Below are 26,428 nucleotides of genomic sequence, written 5' to 3' on the forward strand. Positions count from 1 at the left end.
ACCCCGCCTAAAATCAGTCTGAAGGAAGATCCCGACCTGAAATGTCACCTATCCATGTTCTCCAGAGATGTTGCCTCACCTGCTGAGTTACTCCAGCAATTTGTGTGCGTGTGTGTTTTTTTGTAAACCAGCATCTGGAGTTCCTTGTATCCACCATTTCATTTCTCTGCCATCAATTCTTTCTCACATGCCTGCACAGCACCCTGGTACATATGACCATGAGCTAATCTAGACAGTTTGGCATGATCCCTGGAAATGTGCAAGGTTGCTAGTTTTAATTAATGTCAAACTTGACTTGATTTGCAACTAAGATTGACACAAAATGCTGAACTCAGCGGACAGGCAGCATCTCTGGATAGAAGGAATGGGTGACGTTTCGGGTCGAGGCCCTTCTTCAGACTGAGTCAGGGGAGAGGGAGACACAGACATAAGGAAGTGTAAGGTGTGAAAACGAGACATCAAAGAGGATAAAGTTCAAAGAAAATGTAGAACCATTGTTAGTTAGGAGAAGGTGATAACGAAGCATACAGAGATAAAAATTTAGTCAAGGGAACAGTCAGACTGGTTGTAGAACTAGGAAGGGAGAGGGATGGAGAGAGAGAGGGAAAGCAAGGGTTACCTGAAGTTAGACAAGTTAATATTCATACCGGCGTGTAAGCTGCCATATAATAAAATATGAGATGCTGTTCCTCCAATTTGTGCAGCGCCTTAATCTGACAGTGGAGGAGACCCAGGACAGGAAGGTCGGTGTGGGAATGGAAGGGGGAGTTAGTGTTGCAACATTCCAGCCTAGTGAGAAATGGGTTGCCTGCTGATGCCACGGTCTGAAGAGTGTGTAAATCTGTGACTGAATCTCACACCTGTCCATTGCACACATTGATTCACTGTTGATTGCAGGCTCTCCCTGCCTTGGGCAGTCCAGGCAAATCATTGTTACATCCTCTGGGGTTTTGCAATGGGTATTGGACAGATTGATAATGCTAGTTCATGGACAATGCAGGACTTGCGTCCAAGGTCAAATGCTGAAGTAATTGTGTAGAGGAGGATGGAGATTTAAACGAGGACAATTGATCACACTGGTCGGTTGAGCAAGGGCAGCTGCTGGGAGACTCTTAACGCATCCGTTGCCATTTGCTTTACAAATTGTTCTACTCTTTCAAATCATCTGAATAACTTGGCCCTTGAAATTTTTTTAAATCTACACTTTAGTTTCGAGATACAGCATGTAAACAGACACATTGGCCCACCGAGTTCACACCAACCAGCAATCCCCATGCACTATTTCCATCCTACAGACTAGGGACAATTTTCAGAAGCCAAATAACCTACAAACCTGCATGCCTCTGGAGTGTGGGAGGAAGCCAGAGCACCCGGACAAAACCCACGCAGTCACAGTGAAGATTAACTTCACATGTTCGGCACGTACATTGTGGGCTGAAGGGCCTGTTCCTGTACGGTACTATGTTCTATAAACGTTAGGAGTGAGACAAAAGGGCAAATGGAGACGGGTGAGGGAATGGGGTAGTGATGGCGGCTGCAAGGTAATAAGTGAAAGACGAGTGGTTGCAGATCCAGAATCTGAATAGTGAGGAAGGTGGTAAGTGGAACTGAATAAATGATGGGCAGTTTTTTGGTTCAATTATTTTGCTTCCTTCATAGAATCATAGACTCGTACAGCAGAGAAACGGGCCCTTCAGCCCAACTCTCCCATGCTGACCCAATGCCCACTTTAGCTAATCCCATTTCCCCACTGTGATTTGTATCCCTTAAACCTTTTTCTATGCATCTTACTTGTCCAAATGCCTTTTAAATGTAGTTATTGTACCTGCCTCACCGCTTCAATTAGAAGCTCGTTCCATATGCGTACTGGAGAAAAACTTGTCCCCTGGGTCCCTATTAATTCTTACTTCTCTCGCCTATGTCCCCTAGTCCTTGATTCCTCTACATTGGTAATTCACCCGTCAGTGAGCAATGGATTTTTGAAATGAAATGGGTACACTGAGCTTTTATGAACAGCCTCCTTCCACACCCCACCCCCACTCCTCCCCCTCCCCAGCGTGTAATGGCTGCCTAATCAGGCAAGGAACAATGGTCCCAATGTACTTCAGGGTGAAGGACAGGTTAAAGGCTAATTTTCTTGGTCAGTGTTCATCCCATGGCCAATGCCAGCAAAATCAAACCCATTGACTCGGCTCTTTACCGTTTCTGTGGCCAAGGAAGCAATCGTGACTACACATTAACTGAAACAAAAAAAACTGCAGATGCTGGAATCTGAAACAAAAATTGAAAATGCCTGAAATCACTCTGAAATGCTTAATATTTCAGATCAATGACTCGTCATGATAAATCAAACAATATGGTGTCCTTAATTGCAAAAAGGGGGAGGATTGGTGAAGAATCTGTGATGAGGTCATAGAGTCATACAGCGTGGAGCCCTTCAGCCCAACTTATCATATCATATCATATATATATACAGCCGGAAACAGGCCTTTTCGGCCCTCCAAGTCCGTGCCGCCCAGTGATCCCTGTACATTAACACTATCCTACACCCACTAGGGACAATTTTTTACATTTACCCAGCCAATTAACCTACATACCTGTACATCTTTGTACACTTGCCCTCACCCGACCAACATGTCCCAACTACACTAGTCCCACGTGCCTGCGTTTGGCCCATATCCCTCTAAATCTATCCTATTCAAGTACCTATACAAATGTCTCTACAACATTGCGATACCATCTTCCTCAACTACCTCTTTCGGCAGCACGTTAAATACACTCGACACCCTTTCTGTTGAAAACAAAAAGTTACCCCTCGGTTCCTACTAAATCTTTCCCCCCTCACCCTAAACCTATGTCCTCTGGTTCTTGAGTCTCCTACTCTGGGCAAGAGACTGCTCTTGGCAAGTGTGTTTACCCGATCTATTCCTCTCGTGATTTTGTACGCCTCTCTAAGATCACCTCTCGTCCTCCTGCACTTTAAGGAATAGAGTCCTAGCTTGCTCAACCTCTTCTCTTTAGCTCAGGCCCTCGAGTCCTGGCAACATCCTCGTAAATCCTCGTTTAAAAAGTGCTGACTAAAGTTGTCAATTGCTTTAAACGCTGGCAGCCAGAAAGAGGTCAGACAGGAAACCAGGGAACAAATTGGAAATGAAATATCTCTTTGGCAAGACTTGCAGCAAGTAAGAATTTCAATGTTATGTTTCAGTAAAAATGACAATAGAACTCTAGAGAGAGAAAGAGACTGGTTACCTAGCGTTGTGCTCAGAGCTCAGATGGAAGGGCACGTTGTCGAGTTGCTATGGACATTATTGGAATGTTACAAGAGGTCACAGATAGGATTGGGTGGGGGTGGAAAATTAATGTCACAGACAACTAAGGTTAGGGTTGCTCTTGTGGAATGAACTGAAGTGTCCTGCAAAGTGGTCCCCCAGTATGTGCTTAGCTTGTCTGCATGGAAGAGACCATATTAGGTTTCGGCTTATTATTGTCATGTGTACCGAGGTACAGTAAAAAGTTTCATTTTGCATGCTTTTTGCTTTCGTTTAGAGATACAGGCCTTTCTAAATCCAATGCATTATGCTATACACTATGGACAATTTACCATTTTTACCGAAGCCAAATTAACCTACAAACCTGCACGTCTTTGGAGTGTGGGGGGAAATCAGAGCACCCGGGGGGAAACCCTATGCTGCCCATTCAAACAGATCAGACATGCTATGCATAGATGCAATCCAGTCAAACCAGAGTATAATAGATAGTGCAAAGAGGGAAGGTACAGAATGCGGAGTATAGTTCTCAGCATTGTCGTGCATCAGTTCCACAGAAAAAGTCCAAAGTCCACAATGGGGTAGAGGTGGATAGGACAGTACCTTCGCCTATGGACAAATCGTTCAGAAGCCTGATAACAGGAAAAAGTTGTCCCATCCCGAAATGTCACTTATTCATGTTCTCCAGAGATTTTCCCTGACCCGCTGAGTTGCTCCAGAATAATGTTGCTATGCTGGGGAGATGGTTGTTTCTGAGTCTGGTGGTGCACACTTGAAGCCGTAGTGAGATAGCATGGAACCAGGTCCTTCGGCCGAACTTGCCCATCTACACTCGTCCCACTTGCCTGTGTTTGGTCCATATCCTCCTAAACCTATCCGATCCATGTACTTGTCTAAACGTTTCTTAAACTTTGTGATAGTACATGCCTCAACTACCTCCTCTGGCAGCTCGTTCCATACACCCACCATCCTTTGTGTAAAAAGAAAAGTGTACCCTCAGGTTCCAATTAAATCTTTTCCCCCCTCTCATTCAAGCTTTTGATCTTGAACATACATGGCGATTAGGTGTGAAATGCATTTAAAAATTTGAAAGGCATTGCTTATATGCAATAAACAAAAGTTTATCCTTCAGTTCCTGCTATTTCTCTCTCCTCGAACCCCTGGTTAAAAATCCCAGCAGTATTGCTAATTCACATTAGGATCAAAACCATTTCTTTCCCCTCTCTCTTAAAACTCTGGTCTTCCTCGACTTTTTGATGTCGTATTTTCTACCCGCTACCTCTTGTTTGATCAGGTTTTCCATTTACAGGGGTTTGGTTCTGAACATCTGTTTCAAATATGCAGTTACGTAGAGAGGGAGAGTGTTGTGATGAGAGAGGGTGGATAATGGAGTGAGTGGGAGAGGAAATAGTGGGAGACTGATGGAGACTGAAGGGTCTCGACCCAAAACGTCACCCATTCCTTCTCTCCCGAGATGCTGCCTGACCTGCTGAGTTACTCCAGCATTTTGTGAATAGAGACTGATTACATTGTTTGCTTTGCTGTCTGTAAAATGGGTCTCTGTCACCTTAACTCTTCTCTGCAGGTCACATGCTGCATGGACCTTTGTGAGGGGACTGGTCTGATTAGAACTGACGGATCTAATTAAAGTGCCAAGTGAATTATTAATGATCAATTCATTAGCGCAGGAGATAACTCCGGTGTGTTCTCTTTGCTGCTGTAAAGTTATGGTCCCATGCAGAAAGAGATCATTTGGTCTGCTGGGGAGGTGCAGTGGCACAGTGGTAGAGTTGCTGCTTTACAGTGCCGGAGGCCCAGGTTTAATCTTGACCATTGGTGCTGTCTGTCTGTGCAGAGTTTGTATATTCTCCGTGTGATCGAGTGGGTTTTCACTGGGTGCTCCGATTTCCTCCCACGTTCCAAAGAGGTGCAAATTGGCTTCTGTAAATTGTCCCTCGTGTGTAGGATCGAGCTAGCGTTTGGGTGATCCCGGTTCGGCCCGGACTCGGTGGCCTGTTTCTATGCTATACCACTGAACCGAACACTGCATACTATTGGACAAATGCTCGAGTACTCATTAAAACCTGAAGCAAGTATTTGCCTACTTCTCCTTTTAGCCGTTGTCTCAGATTCCATTATCCTTATTGCACACTTCTCAAGGATCTAATAGGCTCAACGCATGAGGATTGGTTTTGCTAATCTCTCAATTTTAGTAACAATTTTAAACTGAAGGCCCTTCAACCCTGTAGCAACAAGAAATCGTCAACTTTCCTGTCTTCAAGGATTAAACAAACCCAACCTGGTCCCATTTGTCCTGTACCTCGCTCTTCCTCCCTCTGCCACCCCCCTCTTCTCCCCCCCCCCCCAGCAGTGCTTTGATAGCTACCCCCCTCCACACTCTCCTAGCTCTGAGGAATGGTCCCTGCCTTGACACAATGACTGGGTTCTCTTTCCACAGAGGCTGCGTGCCTGCCTCTCTGTTCCTCCAGCATTTCAGAGTCATTCAGCGTAGAAACTGGCCCTTCGGCCCAACTTGACCACACCGGCCAACTATCCCAGCTACACTAATCCCACCTGCCTGCCTTTGGCCCATATCCCTCCAAACCTGTTTATGTTCTCGTCCTTCAGAGGAAGTTGTCTCAGTGCCCCAACTCTCTCTTAATTATAAGCTCCCATCCACATCAAGGTTCAATTTCAATGGTACTATATTATCACGTGTACCGAGGTACAATGAAATTCTCGCTTTGCATACAGATCATTAAGACTATTGTGTAGGAAGGAACTGCAGATGCTGGTTTACACCAAAGATAGACACAATGCTGGAGTAACTCAGTGGGTCAGGCAGCATCACTGGAGAAAACGAATAGGTGATGTTTTGGGTCGAGGCCCTTCGTTAGATTAAGAGTTAGAGGAGGGAAACTACAGGTATGAAAAGCTACAGACAAATCAGCTGGCAGCGATGACTCTGGAAAGGTGGAGTCCACAATGATCCATTGTTGGCTGTGGAAGAGGTGATACGAACAGTGAAACTGGCAGGGCAACTAGGGCGAGGGTGGGATGGAGAGAGGGAATGCAGGGGTTACCAAGTGACGTACCAAGAGAAATGGATAGAGCACACTTTGGGTCGGGATCCTTCTTCATACTGATAGTTCTGACCTGAAACATCACCTGTCCATTCCCCCCATAGATGATGCTTGACCTGTTGAGTTCCTCCAGCACTTTGTTTATTTGCTCAAGATTTCAGCATCTGCAGTTCCTTGTGTTTCGACCTGGTTATTCCTGGTTGTTAACTATTGGCCTGTCGTTTAAAAAAACTGCTGCAAACATGTGTTCCCATCTTTGAAGCTCTGCTCTTGATTTATTTTCACCTTCTTGGGATAGTGTCTTGAATACCAGGAGAGTGAACCCTGTTTTATTGTCACGTCCACCAAATGTGAATACAGTTTGTACAAGTATCGGAAACTGAGTATGTATCACATATTATTAAAAGGAATGTGCTCGAGGAAGGATTTCGGTCACCCTCTTGCTTCTGTCTGCTTGTTCTGGACTTTCATGTTGCCGATTAGGTTGGGCCTGAATTTGTCATCCTTGACTGTGACTTCCAAGCCCCCTGGTATGATTGACCCTTCAGTAAAGGCTAGCAAGCTGCAGCTACAGAACAGCATACGAACGGGCCATTCGGCCCACAATGTTTGTGCCGAGCACGATGCCATGATAAAATAATCTACCTATGCATAATCCATATCCCCTCTATTCCCTGCACTTCCATGATCCTATCCAAAAGCATCTTAAATAGTATTTCTCTTCACCACCATCCTTGGCATTCTGTTCCAAGCATCCATGTGTGGCCCCACATATCAACATTAAACATTTCCCCCTCCCCCTCTCATTTTATAGCTATGCTCTTAAACGCCACTATAGTATCTGCTTCCACCACCACCCCTGGAATTCTGTTCCAAGCACCCATGTGTGGCCCTGCATATCAACATTAAATGTTTTCCCTCCCTCTCATTTTATAGCTGTGCTCTGTATAACTATCCTATCATCAACTCGAGCGCGATCCTGAACTACCATCTACCTCATTGGAAACCCTTGGGCTGTCTTTAACCGGACTTTACTGGATTTTATCTTGCACTAATCAGTATTCCCCTTATCCTGTATTTGTACATTGTGGACAGCTTGATTGTAATCTTGTATAGTCTTTCCACTGACTGGATAGCTCGCAACAAAATAGCTTTTCACTGTACACGTGACAATAAACTAAACTCAACTGGTGTGTAGAAAGGAACTGCAGATGCTGCTTTATACTGAAGAAAATGGACTCGGTACTAGAGTAACTCAGTGGGTCAGGCAGCATTTCTGGAGAAAAAGGATAGGTGACAATTCGGGACTCGACTAAACTGGCTGGCGTTGGACATTTCCGCCCATGGAGAAAAAAGGTTCTGACTCTTTACTCTATTTTCCTCTCATAATTTTATATACATGTATGACAGTCAAAACATAAGAGGAAAACTAGGTGAATTGTCCCGCTCCAACTTGACAATGGGTTCGGACATGACAAAGGCATATCCGGCCGAACAACACTACGACACCCGCCCTGTGAGTATCTGAACTGCCAAGTCACCTAACTTCACCACTGCAGTCGTGTACAGTGTAGCATATCAATTGGGAGAGCAGACACCAAGGTCATTACATTGTGGGAGACGATTACATAATTTTACTTGTCGTTGGCTGGGTGGCAGTTAATTGTTGGCTCACTTAAACTGTCGGCTTTACTGAATATTGGGAAGTGGCTGGAAATTGCTGAACAGTTTTCTTGATGAATGTGTCCACTGAAGGAAAGCCTGTTCTGCAACTTTACTCAACACTCTGTTCGACTGTTGACGCCTTAAACAAGTCAAGTCAAGTCAATTTTATTTGTATAGCACATTTAAAAACAACCCACGTTGACCAAAGTGCTGTACATCTGATTAGGTACTAAGGGGGAAAAAAAATGAAACATACAGTAGGATCTCTAGGTGAGCGATGATAGGTGTGGTCCTGAGCTAAACAATAAAGCGCTGGAGAAATTCCCAGGTCAGGCAACATCTGTGGAGAGAAATGGCACTGAAGTTCCAGGTCGGGACCCTTCTTCAGGTCTTAATAAGCACCGGAGTTGGTTATTTTGTTAATGGATTAGTTGGATATTTTGCTAGCTGGTTAGTTGGCTAGTTTAGTTTATTGTCACGTGTACCAAGGTACAGTGAAAAGCTTTTGTTTTGTGCTAACCGGTCAGCGGAAAGACAATAGACAATAGGTGCAGGAGTAGGCTATTCGGCCCTTCGAGCCAGCACCACCATTCAATGTGATCGTGGCTGATCATTCTCAATCAGTACCCCGTTCCTGCCTTCGCCCCATACCCCCTGACGCCGCTATCCTTAAGAGCTCTATCTAGCTCTCTCTTGAATGCATTCAGAGAATTGGCCTCCACTGCTTTCTGAGGCGGTGAATTCCACAGATTTACAACTCTCTGAAAAAGTTTTTCCGTGACTCTGTTCTAAATGGCCTCCCCCTTATTCTTAAACTGTGGCCTCTGGTTCTGGGCTCCTGATTACAATGCATGATTACAATCGAGCCATCGGCGGTGTAAAGATACATGACAGAGGGAATAACGTTTGGGGCAAGATAAAGTTCGATTTAAAGATGGTGTCTTCAATGAGGTAGGTAGTAGCTCAGGACCGCTCTCTAGTTGTTGATAGAATCGTTCTATCGGAAGAGGCTGCTGGAAGATATGTCTGGGAATGCAGAGGATGGGAGAACACTGAGAAACTCAAGGTGCTGACTGCCCTTCTGTGCCATCAGGAACTATGAGAACCAATGAGAAGTTCACTTCATCCGACACCCCTTGTGTTTCCAACACATCAGTGCCTTGGTCTTGGAATTCTCATCCTGGCTTTTGAGTTCCTTCATAGTATACTTTAGTTTTCTTATTGTCACATGTACCAAGGTACAGGTGAAGAGTTTTCAGTTCCGGCCTCTTCCTCATCTCAGACTTTAATTCCAGTATTCCCCTGGTGATTTTATCCACCTCGAAGATCACCCCTCGGCTTCCTGCGTTCCAAGGAATTAAGTTCTACCCTGCCAATCTCTCCCTAAAGCTCAGGACTTGGAGTCTTGGCAATATCCTCTTAAATCTTCCCTGTGCTCTTTCCAGCACTAGTACAGATTCATGTTGACCCCTAATTCTCTGGTGTGCTGTCGATTATTAGCATCAGTTTTGCCCAAAGATTTCTAACTTTAATTTGTACGTTATGGCCTCTAAATTATAACTTGTATGACCTAGAGTAGACGGCATTACACGCACAATCCTCTAGTCAGCCTGACCCTGTCCCTGTTTGGAGTGTATTTAATGATCTAATTATTTATGTAATACTCATTGCAATTTGCACCAACATGTTAAAATAAAGTCTTCAGTGTAAAACTGTCAAAGTTATGTCATGCTGTTTTGGGAAAGGGCATTCTTTTGGCTTTGGAAGAACTGGCTGCAGGTTGCTTGGATTCCTTCCTCTGACCGAGATGTTTTTCTAGTAGAAACCGAGAACTGCAGATGCTGGTTAATACAGAGTGTTGGAGTAACTCAGCGGATCAGGCAGCATCTCTGGAGAACATGGATAGGCGACGCTTCGGGTTTGGACTCTTCACCTTTCCCCTCACCTCCCTTCTCGGCCTCCATCATGAATACATTAATCTACACATCAATTTTGTTTTGAAGAAGGGTCCTTGGCAAAGCCTGTCCATTCCCTCCACAGATGCTGCCTGACCCACTGAGTTCCTCCAGCACTTTGTTTATTTTTTCAATCAATTTTATCAGTTGCCATTAATAAAAGTTGAATTCCATCAATGCCCAGGTATCTTTTCATGCGGGCACCCCTCATTATTGTAAACTTCACTGGGTAAAGATGACCTGAGTTAAATGTAGATGGGCAAAAAGGGGTCAGCATGAAAGTGAGGGGCCGAATGGCCCTTTTCTGTGCCGCAAAGACTTGATCTCTCTTTACGGGATAAATAATTCAATCGGAAGCATTGAGCATTGGAGCATTTAGAACATTGCAGCTGTCGCGTGAATGTAATGGTTATTAAAATGGCAGACACCATTTTCCATTTAAATTTTTTTTTTCCCTTTGTTTTAGGTGGGGACCAGGGTTTACTCAACAGCTTCTTCAGCAGCTGGGCAACAGCGGACATCAATAAGCACCTTCCCTTCATTTACAATCTGAGCAGTGTCGCCATTTATTCCTACCTTCCTGCATTCAAACAGTAAGTACTAGCAGGATGCTCTCTTCAAAACCTGCCAGGCTTCTGGTTAAGAAGGCGTACGAACGGTGTGCTTGCCTTCATTGCTAGCGGCATTGAATATATGTCACAATGCAGCTCTATAGGACTTTGGTTAGGCTGTATTTGGAGTATTGCTTGCAGTTCTGGTTGCCCCATTATGGGGTGGATGTGGAGGCTTTGGAGAGGGTGGAGAGCAGGTTTACCGGAATGATGCCTGGATTACAGGGTTTTAGCCAGGTGGATTATGAGAGACATGGATAGGGTTGACAGAATCTTTTTCCCAGGGTGGAAATGTTCAACACTAGAGGGCATAGCTATAAGATGAGAGGGGGAAAGTTTAATAGAGATGTGTGGGTCATGTTTTATTTACACAGGCCTGGAACATTGCCAGTGATGGTAGTGGAGGGGTGGTGGTGGAGATAGATATTACAGCGGTGTTTCACAGGCATTTAGATAGGCATGTGGAAGAAGTGCAGGGAATAGAGGGATATTGGATCATGTACAGGCAGATGAGATCAGTGTAACTTGGCATTGTGTTCAGCACAGGCATTGAGGGCTGAAGGGCCTGTTCCTGTGCTGTATGTACTGTTCTATGTTCCATCCATCTTTTACAATGAGCACAAATCCCTGGCTGCTAGCTCATGCCACAAAATAATCTTATCGCGGTTCATTATCTAGCTTGAGGGATAATGATTTTGTTTTAAGTGTTTTATTTATATAGTGCCTTTCACATCTCCTGGGTGACTCAGACCTCTGTATCGCCAATCAATACTTTGAATGGAATGAGGATAGACACAAAGTGCTGGAGTAACTCAGCGGGTCAGACAGCATCTCTGGAGAAAAAGAATTGATGACGTTTCGGCTCGGGACCCTTCTTCAGGCTGAAAGTAGAGGAGAGGGAACTGGAGGTAAGAAAAGGTCAGAAGAAATCAGGGCCGGCAACAAATCACCAAGGAAGGGTGGAGCCCATAATGGCCCATTATTGGCTGAAGAGGTGATAACGAAAGGATACAAGGATGCGAACAGTGGAACTAGTAGGACTACTGGGGGGAGAGAGGGAATGCAAGGTTACTTGAAATTGGAGAAATCAATGTTCATTGAGTTCATCAACTGGCTGGGTTGTAGGCTGCTTAAGCAAAATATGAGGCGCTGTTCCTCCAATTTGAGTGTGGCCTCGCTCTGACAGTGGAGGAGGCCCAGTATGGGAAAGGTCAGTATGGCAAGGGAAATTAAAATGTTTGGCAACCGGGAGACGGGTGGACAAAGGCCAGAAATGAAAAGGCAGAAAGTGCAAGACAAAAGAATTGAAGAGTTGTAAATTGTGAAGCTAGAGGAGAGAATGGAGGGGGAGGGGAGAAATGAGTGCGAGTCCAGGTGGCGCACGGAGGAGAGATGTTGTCTACATTCTGAGTGTGTGAAGTGTAGGTGGAATCTATGGTTGGGGAGGAGGTTGGTTTGCACGATTGACTGGGCCGCCCGCGTCAACAACTATTACATTTTTGTTTTTCCCTGTTTTCTATTTTTCTCTCAAGCTTTGGCCAATTTCCTTTCTCTGTTGAAACAATGTGAGGCACTTGGCTCGATTACTTTGTGTTAGCAAGTTCCACATTCAGGTCATTTTCAGACTGAAGAACCTTCATTTCCTTTTTGGACACAGCAGGAAATTGGAGGGAAGTAGATTTCACATTTCAGGCCTGGGACCTTTGAGAAGTTGTTGATCCTTAGTTTAGTTTAGAGATACAGCGTGGAAACAGGCCCTTCGGCCCACCAGATCCGCGCCGACCAGTGATCCCCGCACATTAACACTATCCTACACGCATTAGGGACAATTCTTTTACATTTACCAAGCCAATTTACCTGAAAACCTGTACGTCTTTGGAGTGTGGGAGGAAACCGAAGATCTCAGAGAAAACGCATGTGGTCACGGGGAGAACGTACAAACTCCATACAGACAGTGCCCGCAGTCAGGATCGAACCCGGGTCTCCGGCGCTGTAAGGCAGCAACTCTACTGCTGTGCCACCATGCCACCCTGATCTGTAGTACTAACTGTTGCGGTCTCCACATACACTATCTAACTTGAGCCCTGTTAGATGACATTTTTCTCTTTATTGCTGCCTTTTTAGTCAAGAGTGTTTAATTGTGATATGTCCTGAAACAGAACAATTAAATTCTTACAGCAGCACAACAGGTTGTAAACATGGGACTCGATAGATAATATGTATAATAAACAAACGGAAAAGAAGTTCAATTAATAAAATCCCAATAGAGTGTAAAAGCTAAACAGAGCCCAAAGTCCCTCGTGCAACCCAGCCAGTTCACAGTTTGGAGTTTAGTTGAAGTTTGCCGTGTTCAATAGTCTGGTCATTGGGAAGAAGCTGTTACTGAACCTGGACATTACAGTTTTCAGACTCTTATATCTGTGTATAGTTTTGAATTCTTCTGCAAGCGGAAACATTTATCGCATCAAAAGTCAGGAAATGCTGGAAATATTCCACAGGTCAGTCGGCATCAGCAGAGAGAAACCAAGGCAGTTGAAACATTTGTTTCACCCTCCATGGGTGCTGACTGACCTTTTGTGTATTTTCAGCATTTTTGTGCCCTACTCTTGAATGCAATAAGCCTACTGCTAAGGTGCCGTTATAAGTGAGATCTTCATCTGTATCTCCAGATCACTTTGCTCTTCTGTTTCATTCCTTTCCATGTCAGTTCTAACATATTGCCGTCGTTGTTTGCCCAGTTTTCTGATGTTGTTGCGTTATGTTGGAGTCAAACACCATTTTGAAATCATCCGTAAAGTTAATAACAGAGTCATCCGTTACTGAGTCCAAACCCTTGATATAGCATGAGTATCATTCGTGTTCCTTGCAATGAACCTTCTGAAACAACACTTTTGTCCAACTTAATAATGTGACACTTTACACATTCCTTTTGCTTTTTTGCTTTTTAAGAGTCAAGAGTGTTTAATTGCCATATGTATGGACAAACAGAACAATGAAATTCTTACCGTCAGCAGCATCGCAGGCCTGTAGACATAATTTGCGTGGATATATAATAAGCAAAAATGTCAATAAATTTTATAACCCCAATGCGGGTACAAAAAAAATCCCAAAGTTCTCGGAGCAACCAAGGACAGTCCACAGAAGTTCATAGTTGAGGTTAGTGTTGTGCAGTGTTCAAGAGCCTGCTGGCTGTTGGGAAGAAGCTGTTCTTCAACCTGGTAGTCATGGGTTTTGAACTCCTATACCACTTTCCTGATAACAGGAGTGAAATGAGTGTGGGTCAGCGTGCAGTGGGTCTTTGATAAAAGCTGCCTTTTTGAGGCAGCACCTCCTAAAGATCCAATTCCAAGTGCACATTGTCATGTGTTACTTTATTGAAGCCCTTTTGAAAGTCCAAGGATATGATTTCCCTGCCATAGTTGAGGGATAAGTTTTAACCAAGACCCTCTTCAAAATTATGTCTTGGAATCATTAATATCTGTTCGAGGGAGCAAGCTGGGTCTTGGCTTAGCGTCTCTGATGAAAGACTGCAGCTCAAACAATGCAGCTCCACCTCAGTGCCATGATGTAATGTTGGCCTGCGTTTTGCATTGTAGTAGCTGGGATGAAGTTTGAGCGGGGTACCGCCTGTGTTTTATGCAGGTTCCTGGTAAGGTGCAGTGCGGGTTACGGGATCTACCATTACATTCATTTAGGCCGGTCCCAAAGGGTTCAGAATTTCAGCTTGCTCTCTGAATTGAGACTCATTAACGTTCCATCTTCCTCTGACATCGTGGCTGGAGGAGGAACACTGCTCAAAAAATTACTGTTAAAAGGTATCTGGTATTTGGCCAGTGTAAGAACATACCCATTAACAAAAGCAGGCAGTCCTTTTAATTGCCGGTTCATAGTATTTCTGAGCCTAATTCAAAGTTGGCATGGGGCCCATGTAAGAAAGATGGCTCTGATGCAGCAGTTTCTATTGACGACGGGAAATTTCAGTACTGCAGCACAGGAACAGTCCCTTCAGCTTCCCGTATCCATGCAGACCAGTAGGCAGCTACACTAATCCCATTGTCTATTTTACCCACTCGAATGCTCATCAATTCTTCTACCTCCCTTGCCAATTCATGGCCATCACTCCCCAAAATGGCAGCCACCATCATCATGGACCCATACCACCCTGGCCACGCTCTCATTTCATTCCTGCCATCGGGAAGAAGATGCAGGAGTCTGAAAATCGTGACCTGACCCCGTAAGGGCGGTGAATCTGTGGAATTCTTTACCACAGACTGCTGTGGAGGCCAAGTCAATGGATATTTTTAAGATATAGCTCGACAGATTCTTGATTAGTATGGGTGTCGGGTTATGGGGACAAGGCAGAAGAATGCGGTTGGGAAGGAAAGATAGATCAGCCATGATTGAATGGCAGAGCAGACTTGATGGGCTGAATGGCCTAATTCTGCTCCTAGAACTTATGAACATGAACCTCCAGATTCAGGAACAACTTCTTCCCAGCTACCATCGGGCTCTTGAACACTACAAACACCATCTAAACTACAAACTGTCTCGGTTGCACTAAGGACTTTTCCCCTAATAGCACTAATGCTAGGGGAAAGCACTAATATAGGGGTTTTCAATGCATTACTTTTTTTGTTTATGTTATCTATGAGTACTATGTTTACTGACCTGCTATGCTAGTGCATGAAAGAATTTGGAGTAACTCAGCGGGTCAAGCAGCATCCCTGGAGCACATGGATAGGGTCGGCCTTGGAGAAGAGTCCGTCGGGGTGCTGCCTGAGTTACTCCAGACAGCACTTTGTGCCTTTCTCTGGTAAACCAGCACTTCCTTGTTTCTACAAGTAAGAATTTTATTCTATTTTCAGTACCCATGACAATTAAACTCCCTTGACTCCAACAAGGCCAATTGCTTTATAATGGTGAGATCTCTGTCCTGCCCGCTGTATCTTTCCCTTCGCTCTACCTATCGTACTTGAGTTTGGATGATTATATTTATGTATAGTGTTCTGATTTGCCCGAATAACATGCAGAGCAAAGCTTTTCACTGTACCTTGGTGCACGTGACAATAATAAATTTAAACCTAATACAGGTTCACCACCAGAGTACTTGTATGTAAAATAATGAGAGGCGTAGATAGGGTGCACAGTCAGAATCTTTTACCCAGGGTGGAAATGTCCAACATTAGAGGGTGGGAGGGAGAAAGTATTTAATGGAGATGAGCAGGGCAACACCTTGCCAGGGGTGGTGGTGGAGGCAGATACGATACTGGCGTTCAAGAGGCTTTTAGATAGGCACGTGGACGTGCAGAAAATAGAAGGGAAAAGATCATGTGCAGGCAGATGAAATCAGTTTAACATGGGATCATGTTCGGCACAAACGTTGTAGGCCAAAGGGCCCATTCCTGTGCTGTCCTGTTTTAAGAGCATGTGTAAATGGTCCAACTCGTTCAAATCAGGCAGGGTTTTGCGAATCAGGATGGAGAACTTGTGTGAGGCACAAACAAGGTTTAAAATTAAGTACTCACTGTCAATGAGACAAAGATTAATCTTGCATTGTAATTGTGTGAAAGGGTTCTGACAATGCAGTTTTTTTTCCCAAGGTTGAGAATAATAGTTTGGCCTTCCCAAGGAATAGGTGTGAAAAATAGGGAGTAATTGAGCATGAAGTGGGTGGAGGGACTTTCAGTGGTGCAGTGGTTAACTTACATGAGTGGTAGCATAAGGTTCTGATCCAAAGATGCGAGTTCAAGTCCCACTATGACAGGAGTTTTAAATGGGTGGCACAGTGGTAGAGTTCCTGCCTTACAGCACCGGACACCCAGGTTTGACCCTGACTCCAGGTACTATCTGCAAGGAGTTTATACATTCACCCCATTCCGAAGACGTGCAGGTTTGTAGGTTAACTAGTTTCTGTAAATTGTCCCCAGTGTGCAGGTTGCAAAACTGGGATAACATAGAACTAAGTGGACTTAGTGGGCCGAATGGGCCATTTTCCCGCATTGTATCTCTAAACTAAGCTGAACTAAATTCAGATGATTCGTAAATCTACAATTTTTTTAAACAATGCTAATCTCATTTAATAGCAACCATAGAACTACCAGATTGTTGCAACATTGGGTTCACCCATGCACTTCAGGAGAAGACACTTGTCAGCCTTGGTCTTATCTGTATCCAACCCGACGCCCATCGGTGTCACTCTTAACCTGCCCCCACAGTTCAGACACAATGGGCGATGGAGTAGAGAAGGCACTTTGCAGTGATGTCCGTATATCAGGCATGAATGTATTGATGGAACCCATCCATACACACACCTGTAATGGGAGGAAGTTCAGTGACAAACTGAGAATATCTCCTCGTGTGGCACAGGTTTAAGGTCTTGTACATTTTGGCACAGCTCGGCGCCAAAGTGAAAATTCCATTCCTTGCCGGTGTGATCCAGGGTTGAGGTTGAAGGCAGCAGCTGCCGATCATCTGCTGAGATAACATGATTAAGAATAGCCGGGTTATTTAAAGCCCAAACCATGAATGAAGTCTTCCCTGGATAAAAGTGAACAAAAGCCTCCTTTCGGCTTTCTAGGCCCTGCCTGATGGAATGCTATCCTGCCCCTGAGAGCTCCAGGGGAGGGAACATAGAACAGCACAGCGCAGGAACAGGCCCTTCGGCCCATCTTTTTCTGTGCTGGCCACAATGCCAATTTAAACTGCCTGCACAGCATCAGTGTCTCTCCGTACCCTGTCGTTCTTGTGACTGTCCAAATGCCTCTCGGGTATTACTATCGTATCTCTTTCCACCACTTCCCCAGGCAATACATTCCAGGCACCTACCACTCACTGTGTTGAATGAAAAACACATTACTTTGCAAATCTCCGTCAAACCTTCCCCCTCCCTCTTGCCTTGACACCCCACCCTCTAATATTTGACATTTCCACCCTGGGGAAAAAAAGACTGACTACACTTTCTGTGCCTCTCATAATTTTATACACTTCTACCGAGTCACCCCTCAGGCTCCAGCGCTCCAGAAAAAACACGAGTCAAAATTATTTTATTGTCGTATGGCCCCAGATAGAGCAATGAAATACTTACTTGCAGCAACACAACAGAATATGTAAACATAGTACTCTATAATCAATGTAATTAACAAAAAAATTATCTATACCTGCATTATATATGTGTATATGTGTGTGTATATATGTATGTGTATAGATCAATGTACACACTGAACTGTTTAATAGCTTGGGCTGCAGGGAAGAAGCTGTTCCTGGATGTTACAGTTTTCAGGTGTCTGTCTTCTTCCCAATGGCAGGAGTGAGCAGAGTGTGTGGCCAGGGTGGTGTGGGGTCTCTGATGATGCTGGCTGCCCTTCTGAGCAGTGACTCTGATAAATCCAATCCAAGTTTGTCCAAACTCTCCTCTTGGCTAATACTCTCTAATCCAGGCAACATCCTGGTATACTTCTGCATCTCTCCAAAACCTCCACATCCTTCCTGTAATGTGGTGAACAGAACTGCTCCAAATTTGGTACTTGGTTTATTATTGTCAGGTGTACTGAGATACAGTGAAAAGTTTTGTCTGTGTGCTGCCCAGGTAGATCGCACCATGGGAGGGTATAACGGGTAAAATATAAATAGAGTGCAGAATATAAAGTTACAGCAACAGAGAATGTGCGGGTTAAAAAAATGCAAGAGGTAGATTGGAAGACCGTGAATGCATCTTAGTCTGAAGAAGGGTCTCGACCCGAAACGTCACCCATTCCTTCTCTCCAGAGATGCAGCCTGAGTTACTCCATCTTTTTGTGTCTATCTTTAGTTTATGGGAAGTACTTTTAAGAGTCAGATAACAGTGGGAGGCAAGCTGTTGAACCCCGCACGTGCCAGATTGTTACGTAAATTGATCACCCTGTTTATAGAACGTTATTACACTCTGCTCTTTGAACAGTCTCGTGAGTAAATTGACCTTAGCCAAACGTGGGGGTGTGGGACTTCAAGCTTTAGCACCACCTGCCTGATGGTAGCAGCAAGAAGAGCACTGGATGATGGTCATCTTTGATGAAAGATGCCATGTTCTTGAGGCAGCTCATCGTGTAGATGCTTTTGATAGAGGAGAGGGTTGTGCCTGTGGCTGAATCCACCACTCCCGATATGGGATTAAAATTGCTACATTACATGAGGCTGCTGTACTCTGCAGGAACTTGCTGTATTAAATGGTAACATTCTTCTAGTTTTCGTTTTAGAGTTACAGCGTGGAAACTGGCCAGCCATTTGGCCCACTGAGTCCACGCTTACCAGCTATCACCCATACACTAGTTCTATCCTACACACTAGGCAAATTTACAGAAGCCAATTAACCTGCAAGTCTTTGGAAACTCCCTATACACTGGGATCAGCCAATCTTCCCTGTCCCGCCTGCAACTGGTCCAAAACGCCGCAGCGAGACTCCTGACGGGTACCCGTAAAAGGGACCACATCACCCCGATTCTGGCCTCTCTCCACTGGCTCCCTGTACAGTACAGAATCAACTTCAAGCTCCTCCTATTCACGTATAAAGCCCTAAATGGACACTCCCCCCCCCCCCCCCCCCCCTACATCAAAAATCTTCTAACCCCCCTCTCTAACTCCAGGTCCCTCAGGTCGGCCGACTTGGGGCTACTCACTATCCCGCGGTCTAGGCTTAAGCTCAGGGGTGACCGCGCTTTTGCGGTTGCAGCTCCTAGACTGTGGAACAGCATCCCTCTCCCCATCAGAACTGCCCCCTCCATCGACTCCTTTAAGTCCAGGCTCAAAACCTATTTCTACTCCCTAGCGTTTGAGGCTCATTGAGGAGGCGCTGTGAACTGTTTGTGTGCTACTGTATGTTTCATTTTTTTCCCCCATTGGAACCTAATCAGATGTACAGCACTTTGGTCAACGTGGGTTGTTTTTAAATGTGCTATACAAATAAAATTGACTTGACTTGACTTGAAAGTGGGAGGAAACCGAAACACTCGGAGAAAATCCGCATGGTCACAGAGAGAACGTGCTGTCTCCATGCAGACAGCACCCAGAAGTCGGATGGAACCTGGGTCTCTGGCAATGTGAGGCAGCAACTCTACCGCTGCCCCGCCACTAAAGTCTTGCAGGAAAAGACTTCAAATTGCTACAAGATTTATCCCTGAAGAATTGTTCCATTTCATAACGTGAACTTGTAAAATTAAGTAACGCCTTGTCTAAATGTGCACAGATACGGTGCAGATGCCAAGGTGGTCCACTTCCTTGGTAACGTCAAACCGTGGAACTATTCTTATGACGCAAAGACAAAATGTGTGACGAGAACCGTTCAAGACTCTGCTTCAGTTGTTCACTCGGAATTCATCAACATGTGGTGGGACATCTACTCCACATCTATTCTGCCGATGCTGATGGAATATGGTATCTCAAAGGTCATCAGTCCTGTCAAACAGGAGGTAGGTTCCAAATATAACTGGATCTCGGCATGCCGGCAAAGTAATGGGTCATTTAACAATCCGGAGATCAACAAACATGTGGGCAAGCGGCTAAAAAGATTTAACTCTATTTAACAGTGAGAGTTAAACAGTGCTGAAGTAACAGCTGGTAGGGCAGCATCTGTGGAGGAAATGGATAAGTGGCGTTTCAGCTAGGGACCCTTCAGACTCTTCAGAGCTCACTGCTTTCTCCCCCTTGCTACAATCAGTCGGAAGAAGGGCCCACACCCGAAACGCCGTCTATCCAATTCCTCCACAGATGCTACCTGACACGTCGTGTTACTCCAGCATTTTGTGTTTAGCTCAAGATTCCAGCATCTGCAGTTCCCTGTGTCTAACAGTGTGAGTTGTAGCTTTTCCTTTATTTTGGAAGTAGCAACTCTTCATTTAAGGTGTTCCAGTAAATTTAAGTGAATGCACATTTATAGAAGCTTATTTGAATGAATAAACACCAATCAATACATGAGTTAGTTAAATGTTGAGCGAGCTGTTAACGATTAGTTTTACTAATTATTACTAGCACTGATTTATTGCTGTCATGCACAGCGTGATGACAAACTTTGTTTTTGCCTGTTATCCAGGTGAAACATCCACGTGGGAAAAGCATAATGTAGTGTACAGTCACAGAGAAAGTGCAGGTAAAGGGCTGCAACAAGGGAGATTGGGAGATCGGGAATACATTCTTAGCGGGTGGTCTGAATTGTATCATTGATGGTTTAGAACCCAGTTCTCATCTAGTTGAACATGAAACATAGTCCTGTTCAGTTTCTGCCTGGTTCTTGATCTCCGGTTTGCATTGTAAGATGCGAATGAAACGGCAATACATATTGGAACGTGGCTCACTCTAAGTCGCTTGTCCAAGCAGCTTGCGTAATGAAGCAAGCTGTTAAGATGATCTGTAGACTTTGATCCCCGCTCCTCCATCACCCTCCTCACCAGCCTCTCGTCTCTCAATGCCTCCCAAGCATCACAGAAATAGGCCCTTCAGTCCACCATGTCCATGCCAACCAATCTACACTAATCCCATTTGCCAGCAGACACCCTGAGCCTGCTGAGTCTTGGTGACTTCAAGTGCTGGACTCGATGCTTCCTACATATTATAGTTGCTCTAGGTAATGAGTTCTAGACAGTAACCAATCTCTGGTGAAAAGATTCTTCTTCTGATCTCAATCTAAACCACCTACTCCTCTCCATTTAAACCCATGTGCTCTTATCTTAGACTCCAATGCCATGTGAAAAGTTTATTGCCACATCCCCTCTTTCTCCCCTCCTGGTGAGTAACTCGGAAACCTGGCAACCACTGATTTAAATTGTGAGGGTGTAAGGTATGAGTTGGATCTTCATTGGGTGCTGGTAAGTTTAAGTCAAAAGAGCAGAATTAGGCCATTCGACCCATTGAATCTACTCTGCCATCCAATCGTGGCTGATCTATCTTTCCCTCTCAACCCCATTTTCCTGCTGTCTCCCCATAACTATTATTTGTAGGCCCGTGAGAGTATTGAATGCCCTTCTTGGGTTTCCCAAAATAATCTACCACCCTGCTGCTGGCAAAATTGGGTTTCAAAACTTCCCTCGTACACTTGCCCATCACATCCCTTCCCCATCCCACCTCAGACCTGAGTGAGAGGCAGCAATCTGACTCCAATCCTTCCACCCATCCAAGTTCAGGACCCCCATTGTGCATTGATTCCCAAACCTCACCTGCATGTTGGTGCTCATAGTCTGAGGCGCGGTCAATGTGGAAGCTGGTTGAGATGAGGAGCCACTGTTTGTTTGCAGTAAAACTGATGTGAACTTCCCACATTGACTCTCTTTCTCTGTCTTTACAAATATGTCTGGCACCTTTCAGCAGTCATGTCTGGTGTATTCACTGGCTTTCACTTGTGGCTTGCCATTCTGTAGGAAGGTATGCTAATCTTCAAAGGTCCCTGTCCCTCTTATCGATTCTCATTGAATTTTGGTTTGGTTAACTGTTAAATTGATTTTGTTTTTGTTCTCTCTGGGCAAGTTCTTGCTACCTTGATTAGTGAAGGCTGTCTGTTTTTCGTTAAAGGATTATTGTGTGCATGGATAATTATTTTTTGTGGTTTTTGTTTACATCTTGATAACTATGAGTACAAAGCTACTTTGCTGATCAGAGAACCTTTAAGCATAAATTACCCTATGCTTCCCGCTGTTGTACAATGCAAGTTTTGTGCAGGGGGCTTGGTTAACCATTTAACGCAGTCACAATTGTTCCAAAGTCTCTTTGCAAGGTTGACGTTGTGTGCTTAATATCGCCCTCTAATCCCGCAGGAGGAGAAGTTGAGTGAAGCCATCTCCCACCTTTCTGTCAGTCCGCCTGTCCCCACTGCCCCAATGATCTCCTCGGAAGAGCGGCGGAGAAATTGGGAACAAGGCCAAGCTGATTTCATGGGAGTGGATTCTTTCCAGAACATCCAGAAGAAGCTGGATTCGTACTTGAATTAAACTGCTCGACTGAACACCACCTGTGGTATCTGACCCTGCAAGCACTGAGTTGGGAAGGTGTTCAGCGTCTAGGCTGGAGTTCAGTGCATGGTTGGTACTTGGCCTGTTAGTAACATGGTTTGAGATGGGTTGTCTTGATCTGATTGTCACTTCCAGGCTGTGGAACTGTAGCGAGAATGTGACAAAAGCCCCGAAAAGATCAAGTTTTAAATTCCTGAAGCAAATCTCCCAATGTCTAAATCCTCAGCGCATCACAACACTGCCTCCTGCTGAAGTATTCCTCCTGAACAATACCGCTGTTTGCTTGACTTAGTGAGACACACTTAACGATAAACTTCTGCACTATTATAGACACTGGATTTGACAGTTCCGCCAGTATTTTACTGATGGTTTGAATTAGCTGCCACGTTGCATGAAGGAATTTAATTAGGTCCCTTCCCCATCCATCAGCTTTTCCGTGGAAGCACTGTGTCCCATTGTCCAAAGGACAAAACCAATTTTATCTTTGAGTCTTAATGATATAAGGAAACCGAGAAGTTAGCTTTCTGTGCACACACAGTACATAGTGTACCCTACAAATTTAACAAGGAACCGAAGTCTATCCCAACCTTTTATGACATTTGTGCTGTGATTATACTACTGACCATCAATCCTGAAGTGTAACATTGCACTTTAACCACCAAATAAGCTTGCGTTTGAAATTGCTACAAAATGTTTTCCAATAAAAGTATCTTTACCCCTTGCTTTGACTCTCTTGTACAGTGTGTGAAATTCCAGCCATTTTATGCCCTGCCATTTAAAAAATGTTACAAGATGGATTGATAAGGAAATGAATGAATGTGAACAAATTCAGAAATTAATTATGTTATTCCTTTTTGCAATATAATTCTTGTAAAATCTTTTAGAAGAAGGACCTGCAGGTGCTAGTTCATACTAAAGATAAACACAAAGTGCTGGAGTAACTCAATGGGTCAGGCAGCATCTCTGGAGAAAAGGAATAGGTGATGTTTCGGGTCGAGACCCTTCTTCAGACGCGAGTTGTCCTTCAGTCTGACGAAGGGACCCGACCTGAAACGTCACCTATTCATTTTCTCCAGAGATGCCGCCTGACCTGCTGAGTTACTCCAGCATTTTGTGTCTAACTTGTAAACTATTTTGTTGTTGTTGTTGGTACAATACAATTGTTGGTACAATAATGAAAATCTGGATTCTTTCAGAAGTGGGGTTGAGGTAGTGTATAACTGTAATGGCGAAGCAATCAATTGTAGCTTGGGCAGCAATCAATCTACAAGTACACAATACCTTCATGATCTCAGGATGTTCCAAGTGCTCTACAAATAACAAACTGCTTCCTTGAGCAAATGGAGCAGCTATTATATATTCGAGTATGGTGCACACCATGTTAGAATCGTAATCATACAGCATGAAAACAGGCCTTTTGGCCCAACTTGCCAATACTGACCAACATGCCCCAATTACACTAGTCCCACCTGCCTGCATTTGTCCCAAATACCTCTAAACCTATCCTATCCACGTACCTGTGTAAATATTTCTTAAACATTGGGATAAGACCTGCCTCAAATACATCCTCTGGCACCTTGTTCCATACACCTACCACCCCTTGTGTATATATATTTTTAAGTTGCCCCTCACATTTCTATTAAATCTTCTCCCTCTCACCCATGTCCTCTGGCTCTCGATTCCCTTGCTCTGGGTAAAAGACGCTGATCTTTTCCTCTCATGACTTTGTACACCCCTAGAAGATTACCCCTCGTTCTCCTGCACTTCAAGGAATGAAGTCCTGGCCTGTTCAACCTCCCCCCTATAGCTCAGGTCCTCGAGTCCTGGCAATATTCTTGTAAATCTTTTCTGTACTCTTTCCAGTTTAACAATACCTTTCCTATTTGTGTTGTGCACATTAAAATCCCTCTTGGCAATGTAACCCGTTTTATTTGCTATGATAAACATTAGTTGGAGTACCATTTGCTATTGCATCTCAAACGTCTATCTGCAAGGTAATACTGAAGTCTTGCCTAAACGAAAGTTGACAATGTGACACTGGCTCTGCACCACAGCTGAGCATCAAGTTGGATTTTGTGCCAAATTCTCTGATTTAAGCCTTAACCTCTCAGCCTTCTGTTCAAACTGGGTAGGCAAGAGTCTTCTGCCAACCCAAGGCTATTGTTATAATCACGTCGCAGAGTGCGTGAGATTTTCCACAAATTGAATCAGAAAGCAAACTGGGTCTTGAACAGACATCAACTATAGAGCTTTCATCAACAATTCAGAGTAACAGCGACATGCTACTGGTGTTGAAAACAAGGATTGTACATATTAGGGAAAGGGGTTGTAGAGCCTTCCAGCGACAGAGACCTGGGTTTGAACCAGACGGCGGGTGCTGTCTGTATGGAGATTATACGTTCTCCCCGTGACCGTATGGGTATTTTCCAGGTGCTCTGGTTTCCTCCCACACTCAAAACAGAAAGGTTAAAAGGTTAATTGACTTCGGTAAAATTATAAATTGTCACTAGTGTGTAGGATAGTGTTCGTGTACGGGGTCATTGCTGATTGCCACGGACTTGGTGGGCCGAAAGGCCTATTTCCACACTGTATCTCTAAACTCAAAAATGTTAAGTCTGTGTCCTATGCTCTTAATTAAACCCATGCCACTGTTTGTAATGTACCAGCCAGACGTTTTGAACTACTGAAGCTCACAGTTTTAGCTGGTGAGCAAGCCCTAGTCCCATAAATCATTCTGGTGCTGTGCCTGTCGGCCACGGTGATTTGCTACTCAAGTCAACCATGTGGATTTACAAGCGACGCCTCGCCTAAAATAGCACCTCTGATGTAACTCTAGTTCCTGGAAGTGTTTCGCAAAGGGTTCAATTGCAGTTGCAGAATGAGCGGAAAGGCCTGCCTGCCGCAATTGAGGTTTCATACTTTTTCTTCTAAGAAATATGACCACTGCCATCCATGGGTTGATGGGGAACACCCAACGCATGGAACTGAGAGAAGGTCGTTCCCTACATTCCACCGGCTGACAAGGCTGCCAATATTTGATGGCTCAGTGGTGGTTCAATAATAATAATAATAATAATAATAAGCATTTATTTTATATAGCGCCTTACCAGAAGCTCAAAGCGCTTTACAAAAACAATCATAACATAAAAACAAACAGACAAACTATCCTAACGGAGAAGCGGCGAATAAACAACGCCAGCGTCCTCTCACGTCAGGGTCCAGCAGTAGACTACAAAAGGCACAGGACACACAGATACAATTTTTACACAAACAGCCATCACAGTGATTGCTCTAGGCACACCCTCACTGTGATGGAAGGCAAAGAAAAGTCTTATCTCCTCCTCATTCTTCTCCCGTGGTGCCACGAGGTGATCGGGGCTCCCAACTTTTTGAAGCCCCCACCGGGCGATGGAAAGTCCCAGGGCCAAGCCGAGCCGAGCATGCCGATGAAGGTCCTGAGCCCCCACCGGGCGATGGAAAGTCCCAATGATCCTTTATTTGTCACATATGCAACTTCACAATGAAATTCTTTTTGCATATTTACACATGTAGGCACTGCCATTTTGGGCACCATTATTCCGAGTCCAAATTCCAGTGGGCCCATGCGCTCAATGTACTGGAGCAGTTCCCATGAACCAACGTCCCTCTCCATGACTGGCCATCTTTGTGTCCTGACGGTGCCTCCTGCAGCCAACTTCGAAGGTGCTGGAGGCATTTCCCCGGTTCACCCTCCTTCTGGCCCATTCCTAGTGCCCGACTTCTCTATCTCCCTCACTGTCTGATGAGCCTTTGGGCAGGTCCCACTGACCAGCAAGCCTTCAGGCGTGTTCCCAGTCCCACTGACCAATGCGCCTTTGGATGGGTTCCCGTTCCCAC

At 44.6% G+C, this 26,428-nt stretch overlaps 1 protein-coding gene across 3 annotated transcripts in view; it reads left to right on the forward strand.

The window, feature by feature from the left end:
• The window catches only part of LOC144599484 (glycogenin-1-like), a 58,589-nt gene extending 35,300 nt beyond the window's left edge, over positions 1-23,289 (forward strand). For 2 of the 3 annotated variants that reach the window (XM_078410439.1, XM_078410442.1), the window contains exons 5-8: positions 10,439-10,565; positions 19,801-20,023; positions 21,912-21,968; positions 22,358-23,289. In XM_078410439.1, the coding sequence (XP_078266565.1) occupies positions 10,439-10,565; positions 19,801-20,023; positions 21,912-21,968; positions 22,358-22,531 (581 nt within the window). In that variant the 3' untranslated portion in view covers positions 22,532-23,289. The remainder of the gene's footprint in view (positions 1-10,438; positions 10,566-19,800; positions 20,024-21,911; positions 21,969-22,357) is intronic. The other variant, XM_078410440.1, reaches the window with a different exon arrangement.
• The last annotated feature ends 3,139 nt before the right edge of the window (positions 23,290-26,428 follow it).

Source organism: Rhinoraja longicauda, chromosome 13, assembly GCF_053455715.1.
Source record: "Rhinoraja longicauda isolate Sanriku21f chromosome 13, sRhiLon1.1, whole genome shotgun sequence".
Lineage (NCBI taxonomy): Eukaryota > Metazoa > Chordata > Chondrichthyes > Rajiformes > Arhynchobatidae > Rhinoraja > Rhinoraja longicauda.